At 45.9% G+C, this 13,523-nt stretch overlaps 1 protein-coding gene across 13 annotated transcripts in view; it reads left to right on the plus strand.

The window, feature by feature from the left end:
- The window catches only part of LOC110513167 (sodium bicarbonate cotransporter 3), a 74,912-nt gene that overhangs the window by 38,882 nt on the left and 22,507 nt on the right, over positions 1–13,523 (plus strand). For 10 of the 13 annotated variants that reach the window (XR_016493670.1, XR_016493671.1, XM_036970626.2 and 7 more), the window contains exons 3-6: positions 2,025–2,171; positions 4,803–4,941; positions 5,646–5,806; positions 6,114–6,302. Coding sequence is in view for 9 of the 13 variants with exons in the window: in XM_036970626.2 (XP_036826521.1) it covers positions 2,025–2,171; positions 4,803–4,941; positions 5,646–5,806; positions 6,114–6,302 (636 nt within the window). In the remaining 4 variants the exon portion in view is untranslated. Of the gene's footprint in view, positions 1–2,024; positions 2,172–4,802; positions 4,942–5,645; positions 5,807–6,113; positions 6,303–7,352; positions 7,759–13,523 lie in introns of all 13 variants that reach the window. The other 3 variants (XM_090228224.1, XM_090228225.1, XM_036970620.2) reach the window with 2 other exon arrangements.

The following is a 13,523-nucleotide window of genomic DNA, read 5'->3' on the forward strand; positions in this document are numbered from 1 at the left end:
CAATCACATATTTAGAGTTTTTACTCAGTTCAAGTTTAAAAGTTAAAATTTAATATTTGTTTTCACTGCATGTTACTTCTCCTTAAACAAAGTGTTGTTTTTGATTAATAGATTTTTGCACTTTATTTTTTTGTATTTCAATCCAATTATATTTTAAAAATATTTCAGTTGAGTGGATGATAGAAAATTGCTATTATTGTTTTTTCTTTGAAGTAAATTTAGCCCACTTTTGCTAAAATAGAAAATATAGTCTACTGATGGTGCCTTGAATACCGGTTTCTTTCATTTAATGTTCATGTTATGGGGATATTTATATAAAGGAAATTTGTCTTTTGTGTCTGTTGAAAATTAAAGATTACTGACAGAGCCATAAGAAAATATTGCTTTATTTATCTGATCATATTGTAATATATTTGTTAGGTTTTCAGTAGGTTCAATTAGGTTCACTAGACTATATGCGTCATTTAAAAAATTTTCAATGAACATTCGAACAGTCCGGCCCTCGTCTTGTAGCTGATTTTTTTATTTGGCCCTCCGTCCATTTGACTTTGACACCCCTGAGCTAGAGTATATGTTTTGCACGAGCTGCGTCTCAATCCGCCGATATTGAGACATCCCGTAAATCAGTCTTCTCACGAAAACGTCTGTCGTGTCCGAACGGTTTAGCCTACAAACTATTATGACGTGTCTATGGAAACACGTACATGTCGGTGGTTTTGCTCTACGACCCCCCCCCCCCCCCCCCCCCACAAGCGTCACAGGACTCGTCTGAAAGGTAGCCCGGTACCAGTTTAAAAAAATGAATGGACGTATACACTGAGTGTACAAAACATTAAGAACATGACGAAGGCTGACCATGTGAATCCAGGTGAAAGTCATGATCCCCCATTGATGTCACATCCACTTCAGTCAGTCTAGATGAAGGGGAGGAGACGGGTTAAAGAAAGATGTTGACACAATAGAGACATGGCTTGTGGGTGTGTGCCATTCAGAGGGTGAATGGGCAAGACTTAAGTGCCTTTGAACAGGGTATGGTAGACATACCAGCTTGTGTCAAGAACTGCAATGCTGCTGGGTTTTTCACGCTCAAAAGTTTCCTGTGTGTATCAAGAATGGTCCACCACCCAAAGGACATCCAGACAACTTGACACGACATGGGCCAGCATCCCTGTGGAACTCTTTCGACACCTTTTAGTGTCCATGTCTTGATGAATTGAGGCTGTTCTGAGCGCAACTCAATAAAAGGTGTTGTTAATGTTTTGTACACTCAGTGTATATTGACGTAGTTTAGTGCCTAAAAAAGGGTGTAAATATGTGTCAAAAGTATTTTTCTTCTTATATCTCCCACACTTCAAAAGAAACTTCCTTTTGATATTTTTTTACTATTTTTCCATGTATGAATCTGTTATTCAATGTGTTTCTATGAGCTAATAGCAGTAAGGCTACCTAGACTCGAGGGTTAAAGGAAGTGTCAATTGCGGCTCACGTCCGGAGAGTGCTGCTAGCAACAACATCATTGCCACATGTATCTCCGATTCCTCCCTCGCCGTGTCTGTCGTGTGTCTCTTTCTCTCTCTCTCTCCCTTCATTATCTTTTCCCTCTGTTCTGTTCTTGTATTTTCAGTCGCTGTATCCCTCTAAAACACTCTATGGCTCCTTCCCTTCATCTCTTTCTCTTTGTATATTCATCTGATGGACTCGTGTCTTTCTCTTATCCTTTCCTTCCTCTTCTCCCCTCTTGTCTTATTTTCAGTATTCCCTAACTTGAGAGTATCTCACAATTCAAAGTGCAATGGCTCGTCCTCCAAAAGTGACTATTGGCACAAAAACTAGGACATTTGCATTTCAGAGCAACAATCTAACAATCCAGTTGAACAAAAGCTATAATGAGGGATTGTGGAAAAAAGTAATAGCAAAAATAAACTAATGTGGTATTTTCCTTCCCTATCTAAGTAGGTTATTCACAGAAAATGGAAACCAGGTAATCTGTCAATCTCTCTCTGGTCTGGTCTGGTTTGTCTTAGGCCACAGGGCGGTCTACGTCGGGGTCCATGTGCCTCTGGGCCGGGAGAGCAAACGCAGGCACCATCGCAGAGGCCACAAACACCACCGCAAGAGGCGGGAGCGGGAGGAGGACCACGAAGAGGAGGACCGTGAGGACCCCACGTATGGTAACCAACTTCTACCTTAAAGTCCAGTAGAAAGCTGACTGTTAGAAATGTTAGTAGAGGTGCTGACTAAAGGATAGTAAAAAAAAAAAGGAAGAAAGTCAGACACTATATATGCTGACAACAATTTAATAAGTTAACCATTTTTACCCATTAGCTGACTGTTAGAAATGTTAGTAGAGGTGCTGACTAAAGGATAGTAAAAAAAAAAAAGGAAGAAAGTCAGACACTATATATGCTGACAACAATTTAATAGGTTAATGTTGTGTCTTTCCTTTTTTTTACACAATTAACTTCTGTTCCACCTTCCGTGGAGCTCCTCGTTCATCTCCTCATACAATTGAATAAATGTGTGGTGGCACATACAGTGCATTCGGGAAAGTATTCAGACCCCTTGACTTTTTCCACATTTTGTTTTACGTTACAGCCTTACTCTAAAATAGGTGAAATTGTTTTCTTCCCTCGTCAGTCTACACACAATACCCCATAATGACAAAGTAAAAACAGGTTTTTAGAAAATGTCGCTATTTTATATATATTTTTTAAACTACTGAAATATAACATTTACATAAGTATTCAGGCCCTAGGCTGTGTGCTTAGGGTCGTTGTCCTGTTGGAAGGTCAACCTTTGCCCCAGTCTTGAGGTCCTGAGCGCTCTGGAGCAGGTTTTCATCCCTAATCTCTCTGTACTTTGCTCCGGTCATCTTTCTCTCGATCCTGCCATGTCTCCAAGTCCCTGCCGCTGAAAAACATCCCCACAGCATGATGCTGCCACCACCATGCTTCACCGTAGGGATGGTGCCAGGTTTCTTCCAGATGTGATACTTGGCATTCAGGCCAAAGAGTTCAATCTTGGTTTCATCAGACAAGAGAATCTTGTTTCTTATGGTCTGAGTCGTTTAAGTGCCTTTTGGCAATCTCCAGGTGATCTGTCATGTGCATATTTTTTTCTGAGGAGTGGCTTCCGTCTAGCCACTCCTCAGAAAAAGGATTTGTCCTCCTGGAAGGTTCTCCCATCTCCACAGAGGAACTCTGGAAGCCTGTCAGAGTGACCATCGGGTTCTTGGTCGCCTCCCTGCCCCGATTGCTCAGTTTGGCCGGGTGGCCAGCTCTAGGAAGAGTCTTGTTGGTTCCTGTAACGTGTACGCTAGGAGTCGGGAAGCAAGTCCAGGGAGTGAATTTAATAATCAATAAAACAAGAAACACAAGTAGCGTACCGACATTAAACACAGGAACAGAATCAATAACACCTGGGGAAGGAACCAAAAGGAGTGACAGACATAGGGGAGGTAATCAGGAATGTGATGGAGTCCAGGTGAGTCTCATGTGGGCGCAGGTGCGCGTAACGATGGTGGCAGGTGTGCGTAATAATGAATAATCTGGCAACGTCGAGCGCCGGAGAGGGGAGCGGGAGTAAACATGACAGTTCCACTGTGTTCTCCGGGACCTTCAATGCTGCAGACATTTGTTGGTACCCTTCCCCAGATCTGTGCCTCGACACAATCCTGTCTTGGAGCTCTACGGACAATTCCTTTGACCTCATGGCTTGGTTTTTGCTCTGACATGCACTGTCAATTTTGGGACCTTATGTAGACAAGTGTGTGTCTTTCCAAATCATGTCCAATCAATTGAATCATTTACCAGACTCCAAGTTATAGAAACAGCTCAAGAATGATCAATGGAAACAGGATGCCCATGAGCTCAATTTCTAGTCTCATAGCAAAGGGTTTGCATACTTATGTAAATCATGTATTTCTGTAGTAGGCCACCATGGGCTAATTTGGATAACGAGTCAGTTGTGTAGCACTAGACATAATCATAACATATTGGAATCACGTCAACTCAAAACAACTCCCACCCCAGCTGCTACCCTCAAGCATTCTCCCTAATAACATTTTGATTGCTATTCTCAATTTGAATACTGTGTTGTGTCATGCTTCCCAGAGGCAGAAATAGAACCCTGTAGTAGGCAGGTCAGGGTACCTGGCAAAGTCTCTCAGGCGTCTGTGAGTGTTTAGCTGAGGTCTTCAAAGAGAGGCAGAAACATGGAGACCTATCTGTCCATTCATTCAGAGAGAGTGTGCATGCTGTGAATGGAGCATCACTCTTAAAGGCAACCCCGGGCCTCCAGGAGCAAGCAGTGACACTGATGGAGGGGGAGTGTGTGTGTCTGCGCGTGTGTGCCGCTGGGCCGAGACAGCAAACGCAGGCACCACCGCCGAGGCCACAAACACCACACACGCACACACTCACACACAACCCCAACCGCCCGGGGGAAAGGGATAGACGGTTGGGAAAACAGCACAACATGACAATTTGAACTGTCTGACTGTCGTTCACTCTCTCACTCTTTTTATCTGTCCAATATCCATTCCTCTTCCAATGGTGAATTTCGCTCCTGGAAATCTGCTGTTATCGTTGTGGTGATTCCCGCCAGCTTCACTCTAGCGCTCTTCGTTCACATTGCCTGTTACTACTCCCACACTCACCTGATTATTGAACATATTTATTCCCTCTTTGTAATGCAGAGGAATTCACAGCAGTCCATTCAGAATCTAAGCGTTGGATCCTGCTCCTCCCACACTCTCCTCCAGTCCTTGTCTCTATATCTCTGTCTCTCCCCCCCCCCTCTAGACACGCCCTCCCAGCGGGTGCAGTTCATCCTGGGTACGGAAGATGATGACGTGGAGCACGTCCCCCACGACCTGTTCACCGAGCTGGACGAGCTGTCCTTCAGGGACGGGAGCGCCACCGAGTGGAAGGAGACAGCCAGGTAGGTCACAGCCCAGCCCAGGGTCCAGCTTCCACATTCCAGAGACCATGTGACTTCATCATGTCGTTTAATGTTCGTTCAGGTCTAAATTCAGCAGCACTTTATTGATTAGTTTGACTTTGCATCTTGAGAATTTTGAAGTCGTCTTCTTGACTGTGGTAAAATATTCAGGGAAACCAACTTTTTAATGGCCAAAACTGTAGCCAGGTAAACTGTGGCCTTTTTATAACCTTGAAATTGTCTTGCGGGGGCGGGGGAACAGATAACTATGAGATAGTGACGTGTCTTGTGTGTGAGTGGGAATGTGTTATCATGAGTAATGGGTAAGATTGACAGAGCTCTACTGCCTACAAGTCTGGCTGTGAGTCAATCTAACTTAGTCATCCTCCATAGCCATGGCATTATCACCATCCCAGACAATGTCAGCCTACGTTCACGGCTCAGACACAAATACACAGCAATTTACCTTAAAAAAAAACCTGGTTAAAACTGGTTCCAGTCTGACAGGAGGTAAAAGCCGGAAAAACGCTATCAAACTTTTTCCATTACCTCTCAGAAGTGAACCACTCAAGGGAATGCAAATTGTCTGAAATGTTCAGGCCTGGTCTTGACCTCTGGTCAAGTTGTTCTTAGTCAGCATTGGGGAAATTTGATTTATTGTGTGTGCTTGTCTTGTGTCCGTGTCTGTGCGCGTGCGTGTTTAGGTGGCTGAAGTTTGAGGAGGATGTGGAAGATGGAGGGGAGCGTTGGAGCAAGCCCTACGTGGCCACCCTGTCTCTACACAGCCTGTTTGAGCTGAGGAGCTGCATCCTCAATGGAACCGTCATGCTGGACATGAGGGCCACCTGTATCGAGGAGATTGCAGGTACATTCATATCAGAAGAGTTTGTGTGTATGTGTGCATGTGTGTACGCTCACGTGCATGCTATTTGATTATTTCGATTTGTGTATGCAAATGATAAACAAGGCAATAATGAAAAGTTGGTTGAATAAGGTGAAACTGAATTTGTGTGTGTGTGCGTGCGTGCATGTGTGTGTGCGTGCGTGTGTGTGTGCGCGTGCGTGCAAGCTCATTTGCAAGTGTGTGTGTACCAGTGGTGTAAACCTCCGAATGAGCGACGATACAAGGCAATACAATGCATACGTGTGTGTATTTACATGTGTGTGTCCAGACATGCTGATTGACGGCATGGTGGCGTCAGGCCAGCTGCAGGAGGAGCTGTGTCAGAAGGTGCGCGAGGCCATGTTGAAGAGACACCACCATCAGAACGAGAGGAAGCTCAGCAACCGCATCCCGCTGGTGCGCTCAATCGCAGACATAGGCAAGAAACATTCAGACCCGTTGTTGCTTGAGAGACACGGTGAGATCCCCCGCACCACGCACAGTCCATTTCTTTTTCCTCGAGCCTCGAGGGGGTTCAAATAATCTTTGCAATCCTTGGTATTCCAATAAAGGAAAGGTGACAACATCTCCCACATACACTCTTAAGGAAAAGCCTTCCAAAAGGGTTCTTCGGCTGTCCCCATAGGAGAACCCTTTTTTGGTTCCAGGTAGAACCCTTTTGGGGTCCATGTAGAACCCCCCCACCACCACCACCGTAAAGGATACATCTGGGTGAGGATGGTGCGTGTGGCTGGCCTGTCTCAGGGTTTGCCCTCAGAATTAACATGGCTTCTACTCTATGTCGGAATGGTTGGGGTGATGCTCTTCTTGCAGTTCGAAATGTTTTGTTTGCCGAGCATGACCTTAGGGTGTGATGTGTACGATGAGTATGGTGTGTGACTGTTTTATGTGACTGAAATAACGAGCTCGTGCTACAGTTGTAATGAATGCTCTCTGGTCACTGTCCACTGTCACATTTTGTTCTATTGAATGCATTGAATGCAATGTTGCCCGGGTATAAAATATGCGTGAAATGTCATATGTTAATGTGCTACACAATCATAGTAAGTTATTGCACAACTTGGACAGACATGAAATATGTCTGATTTTGCGTGTGGTTCTGTATTTGTATGCACAATATACTGTACACTGACACTATGTTAACCAACCCACATCTCTTCTCCTGCTTGCAAGCATCTCTCTACCCAAAATACTCCCCCTCAGTCTGTCACTGTGTGATTGGTGAGCGGACAAACCTATTGGTCTGTTGTGGACACCTCCCCTCTCTCACCTTTCCCCTGCAAGAACCTATCGACGCCTCTGTCTCTCTTTAACCACACTCCTCCCAAGCTCCCACCAACTTCTCTCTCTGCCCCCAGAGAATGCACCCCTAAAACCACCGCTCTGATGACATTCTCCCTCATATGTTCCTCCTCTTACCATCCTCCCCCTTTTTTTCCTCCCTCCTCCCATTCTTCTCTCCCTCTTTTCCCTTCTTTGTTTTTTTGTTGTCTTCCCACCGCTCCAGGGGAGGGCCTCTCTGCCTCCCGCCACTCCCTGAAGCCGGGGGCCTCCGTCTCCAACCTGTCCCAGAGGCGAGAGTCCCGGGTCTCCGTCCTCCTCAACCTCCTCCTGCCTAACTCCTCCTCCTCCACCTCCGCTGGGGGGCCCTCCCCCGGACCCTCGCCCCTCACCACCCCCCAGAACACCCCCCCTACTCCCCGCCGCTCCCCAGACCCTACCCGCGCCCCTGGCCCCGCCCCGGTCCCCCAGGCCATCCCGGAGGTGGTGGTGTCACCGCCTGAGGACGACGAGTCGCCACCCAACGCCATTACAAAGGATGAGGAGGCGTATACCAATCGACAATCGTCACTGCAGACTAGAGGGCTCCAGCAGCTGCCCTTAGAAGGCAAATATCTGTGTAGCCTGCCAGTGTGAGTCACGGCTTGAACAGAGAACACTAGCACCAGCATGCTGGCTGTGCCCTCCTTCACCTACCCGACTACAAATCCATGACAAACCCCCCCCCCCCCCCCCCCAGCAAGGTTCACTTTTTATACCCCTCCTCTGTTAACTCAACAAGACCTCCCACTGTTTCCCTCTACCTTGTTCCTTTAGTTTAGTCTTATCCAATACATTTCTCTGCACTCTCTCCTTTTCCCTCATATCTCGCTCCATTCCTAGGCTATTTATTGTTCACGCTCCTTTCTCTCTCCGTCTATCGCCACCTTTCTTCATCCCAGCCCTCCCACACGAACCCCTACCTTGCTTGGCTTGGTCCCTCCACTTCTCTCTGCTCAGTGTGTGTGCATGGCTCTCCTCAAGAATGTGTTTCATCATTTACCATACCATAGTTCTGCAGGATCCGATATTAACAATGGCCCGCTGCGGCGAAGCCAGTAAAAACATGTAGAGCCAGTGGGTCTCCTCAGTCACTGGGCTGACCGGGCCAGTAACTTCTCAGTGCATTTTGGCGTTCCATTTTGACATTTACCTGCTATGTAATCTCTAATGGGCAGATCTACAGAAACATAACTGGTACCTTAGAATCTGTTGGGAAGGAGTGGGATGTGTGGGATAGCAGGGAGCAGTAGTTCTGGTGTTAGGGTTTTTCGTCACTGGTTATTTGGACAAGTCAAGATTTCGTAGGTAAGGGAAAATTCGGCCCGTGAGAGGGTGAGAGAGGGTGGAACTCGTCGTTCCGCTCCTCGTTCTAGCACCGTTCTAGCAACTGGATGGCAGTGACGTACTGGGCCGTACACACTACCCTCTGCAGTGCCTTGCGGTCGGAGGCCGAGTTGTTGCCATACCAGGCAGTGATGCAACCAGTCAAGATGCTCTCGATGGTGCAGCTGTAGAACCTTTTGAGGATCTGAGGACCCATGCCAAATCTTTTCAGTATCCGGAGGGAATATAGGTTTTGTCGTGCCCTCTTCACGACTGTCTTGATGTGCTTGGACCATGTTAGTTTGTTGGTGATGTGGACACCAAGGAACTTGAATCTCTCAACCTGCTCCACTACAGCCCCGTCGATGAGAATGGGGTTATGCTCGGTACTCCTTTTCCTGAAGTCCACAATCATCTCCTTTGTCTTGATACCGTTGAGGGAGAGGTTGTTGTCCTGGCACCACACGGCCAGCTCTCTGACCTCCTGTAGTCTGTAATAGTTTACAAGCACTGCCACATCCAACGAGTTTTGGAGTCGGTGTAGTATGATCCTGTATTGACGCTTTGCCTGTATGATGGTTCGTCGGAGGGCATAGCGGGAATTCTTATAAGCTTCCAGGTTAGAGTCCCGCTTCTTGAATGCGGCAGCTCTACCCTTTAGCTCAGTGTGGATGTTGCCTGTAATCCATGGCTTCTGGTTGGGGTATGTACGTACAGTCACTGTGGGGATGACGTCATCGATGCACATATTGATGAAGCCAGTGACTTATGTGGTGTACTCCTCAATGCCATCTGAAGATTCCCGGAACATATTCCAGTATGTGCTAGCAAAACAATCCTGTAGCTTAACATCTGCTTCATCTGACCACTTTTTCATTGACCGAGTCACTGGTGCTTCCGGCTTTATATTTGACTTGTAAGCAGGAATCAGGAGGATAGAATAATAGTCAGATTTTCCAAACGGATGGCGGGGGAGAGCTTTGTACTCGTCTCTGTGTGTGGAGTAAAGGTGGTCTAGAGTTTTTTTCCCTCTGGTTGCACATTTAAAACGCTGGTAGAAATTACGTAAAATGTAAGTTTCCCTGTATTAAAGTCTCTGGCCACTAGGAGCGCTGCCTCTGAATGAGCATTTTCCTGTTTGCTTATGGCCGTATACAGCTCATTGAGTGCGGACTTAGTGCCAGCATTGGTTTGTGGTGGTAAATAGACAGCTACGAAGAATATAGATGAAAACTCTCTTGGTAAATAGTGTGGTCAACAGCTTATCGTGAGATACTCTACCTCAGGCGAGCAAAAGCTTGAGACTTCCTTAGATATCATGCACCAGCTGTTGTTTACAAATCTACATAGACCGCCACCCCTTGTCTTACCAGAGGCTGCTGTTCTATCCTGCCGATACAGTGTATAACCCACCAGCTGTATGTTATTCATGTCGTCGTTCAGCCACGACTCGTTGAAACATAAGATATTCCTGTTTTTAATGTCCCGTTGGTAGGATATACGTGCTTGTAGTTCGTCCACTTTATCATCCAGCGATTGTACGTTGGCCAATAGTACCGATGGCAAAGGCATATTAGCCACTCATCGCCGACTCCTCACCAGGCACCCTGGTCTTCGTCCAGATCAAGATGAGTAATCTCTGTTCTGATGTCCAGAAGCTCTTTTTGGTCATAGGAGATGGTAGCAGCAACATTATGAACAAAATAAGTTACAAACAATGCGGAAAAAAACAAAAACAAAAGCATGGTTGGTTTAGGCCCCATAAAACGGCAGCCATCCCCTCCGTCGCCATCGCTGGGGATGGCTGAGATTACCTGCCGTGTTGCAGTCTTGAACACCATTGAAGAATACACGCGGAAAAGTCATGCTTTTTGTATTTGAGAAATATGATTGGCCATTCATTCAACCACCCTGATCTCGAGCAGTACATCAGTTGATCCGCTCACGCGGCACACGCGAGCCATCCAGAGTAAAAAGAAGAGATCACCAATCCATTTACTTTAGGGAAATTGATTTACAAACGTCAACCTTCAATAGTGAACATGCTAGTAATTATGGCAGCCCCGCCCCACCTCTCTGATTCAGAGGGGTTGGGTTCAATGCAGAAGACACATTTCAGTTGAATGCATTCAGTTGTATGACTGACTAGGTGTCCCCCTTTCCCAATTAATGCAATTCTAAATCATTATGTCGCTAGATTCTATTACACAGCGTTTTGATACATTCCATAATAACCAAATGTAGCCTAATACTAGCTGAATATAGAGAGGAAACCTGCCAACCTGTAGGTCCTGCTTAGGCAATGCATTTTAACTACACAATGTCTGGGCCAGTAGAAATTCTGTTCAGGCCAGTAGATTTTTGGGCAACGGTAAGAAAAAAAGATTCGGTTGGACCCTGGTTCTGTGATATTTCTGGGTCCACTTTTTCATTGCAAACCTTTTTTTCCCCATTCAAGTCCTAAGATGAAACCTGAAGGGGTTTAATCGACTGCACATTTTCCATCCCTTGAGGGCCTGTGTAATCCAGCCAGTGTAAGAGTTGTGTCGCCAGACTCGCCACTATGGCAACAGGTCTCATATCATGGCGTATCCTCCCAGCTATAACTGTCACTGCTCTGCATGACTGTCCTATTGTGAATATACAGTCAGGACAGACTTAAACAACTTAAAAACATCTGGTCTTTTTCCAGAGCAGCATTGTTTGGCATCTCTCCTCCATAATTCCTGAGTATAAACACACAGATGTTTCAGAGATGTTTTCTTTAAGAGTCTAGCTCGAGACTCCTACGCGTGCAAATAGCATGCTAAATATAAAGCCGTGGGGTTGGGGAGGGAGGGTTGTAACGTTGGCACGTAACTCTCTCAGTCCCAGTGTCATCCACCGTGACTTTTTGTCTTCCCAGACCTGCATAGTCTTTATCCCCTGTGTATATATATATATATATATATATATATATATATATATATAGCAGTGTGTGTAGAAAAGAGCTGAACTGGAAGGTTGAGTCATGACAACTAGAGACTGCTGGTTTGGAGAGAAACATGAATTAAGGGTGGAAGCTGGTGGTCTTATTATAAGTACTTGTGTGGTTCTGTAATCTTCCATTACTTAATGTCTATAAAGACAACGTTTGCCAGGAAACAATATAACGTACTTGACCACGTTGTGAGTATCGCTCGAGTGAACGTTGAATCCCATGCTTGACGACATGACACCATTTGCCAACAAACGATATGCTACGTGCTTACTTCACCTCGTTCTGAGTATCGCTCATTAGAGTTTGAATCCCATGCTGGCATAGACAGGCGGTTAAGGATGATTTGTTGGAGCTTTTAGAAGCAAACAATGAATAGAACACCCTCCCTACAATCAAAGATGGGGAGGTTTGATAATGCTGTGGGGTTGCTTCGCTGACTCTGGTACTGGGGGCTTTGGAACGTGCACAAAGCACAATGAACCTGCAGATTACCAGGTGTTTTGGAGTGCAATGTTCAACCCGGTGTCCAAAAATTGGGTCTCCATTGAAGGTTGTGGGTCTTCCAGCAGGACAACGAGCACCAACACGCATTCCAAAAGCACCCAGGGATGGTTCAAGAGAGATGATGGACTGTAATGGAGTAGGCGAGAGAAGAGATCAGATCTTAATCACATCTAAAAACTTATGGCGAGGTCTGAAAACAGCCGTTGGTGGAGGGCACCCCCTCAAACATTGAAATATTAGAGCGGTTTGCTGCTCAAAAAAAAGTAGGACAAATGACCCGTAAAAGGTGCAGCAAGCTCATTGATGGCTGCAAGAACATTTGTCTGCAGTTATCTTGGCCAAAGGCTGTGCAACCAAGTACTAGCCTCGGGATACCAATAATTTTGTCCATGCCATTTGTCTTTATTTTCTCAATTAAAAAATTGGTTCTGCAATGTTGAATGCCGAGTGTACAAAACAGTGTACTGCTATTTCCATGACAGACTGACCAGATGAATCCAGGTGAAAATCCACTTCAATCAGTGTAGATGAAGGGAAGGAGACGGGTTAAATAAGTATTTTTTAGCCTAGAGGCAATTGAGACATGGATTGTGAATGTGTGCCATTCTGAGGGTGAATGGACAAGACAAAATATTTAAGTGCCTTTGAACGGGGTATGGTAGTAGGTGCCAGACACATCGGTTTGAGCATGTCAAGTACTGCAACATTGCTGGGTTTTTCACGTTCAACAATTTCCCGTGTGTTTCAAGAATGGTCTACCACCCAAAGGACATCCAGCCAACTTGACATAATTCTGCGATGCACTGGAGCCAACATGGGCCAACATCCCTGTGTAATGCTTTCGACACCTTGTTGAGTCCATGCCCCAACGAATTGAGGCTGTTCTGAGGACAAAAGGGGGTGCAACTCAATATTTAGGAAGGTGTTCCTAATGTTTTGTACACTCAGTGTATATACAGTATGTATACAAACGTATGTGGACATCGCTTCAAATGAGTGGATTCGGCTATTTCAGCCAATGTTAGCACAATAGCTGTTTGTCAGGAGCATCATGAAAGGGTTTCCATGGCCGAGCAGCCACACACAAGCCTAAGATCACCATGCACAATGCCAAGCGTCGACTGGAGTGGTAGAAAGCTCGTCGCCATTGGAGTCTGGTGCAGTGGAATCACGTTCTCTGGAGTGATGAATCACGCTTCACCATCTGGTAGTCCGGCGGACAGATCTGGGTTTGGCGGATGACAGGAGAACGCTACCTGCCCCAATGCATAGTGCCAACAGTACAGTTTAGTGGAGGAGAAATAATGATCTGGGGCTGTTTTTCATGGTTCAGGCTAGACCCCTTAGTTCCAGTGAAGGGAAATCTTAACGCGTCAGCATACAATGACATTCTAGACTATTCTGTGCTTCCAACTTTGTGGCAACAGTTTGAGGAAGGCCCTTTTCTGTTTCAGCATGACAATGCCCCCCCCCCGTGCACAACGCAAGGTCCATGAAGAAATGGTTTGTCGAGATCTGTGTGGAAGAACTTGACTGGCCTGCACAGAG

This window comes from Oncorhynchus mykiss, chromosome 30 (assembly GCF_057628025.1).
Source record: "Oncorhynchus mykiss isolate SJ-2025 chromosome 30, ASM5762802v1, whole genome shotgun sequence".
In the NCBI taxonomy this organism is placed as follows: domain Eukaryota; kingdom Metazoa; phylum Chordata; class Actinopteri; order Salmoniformes; family Salmonidae; genus Oncorhynchus; species Oncorhynchus mykiss.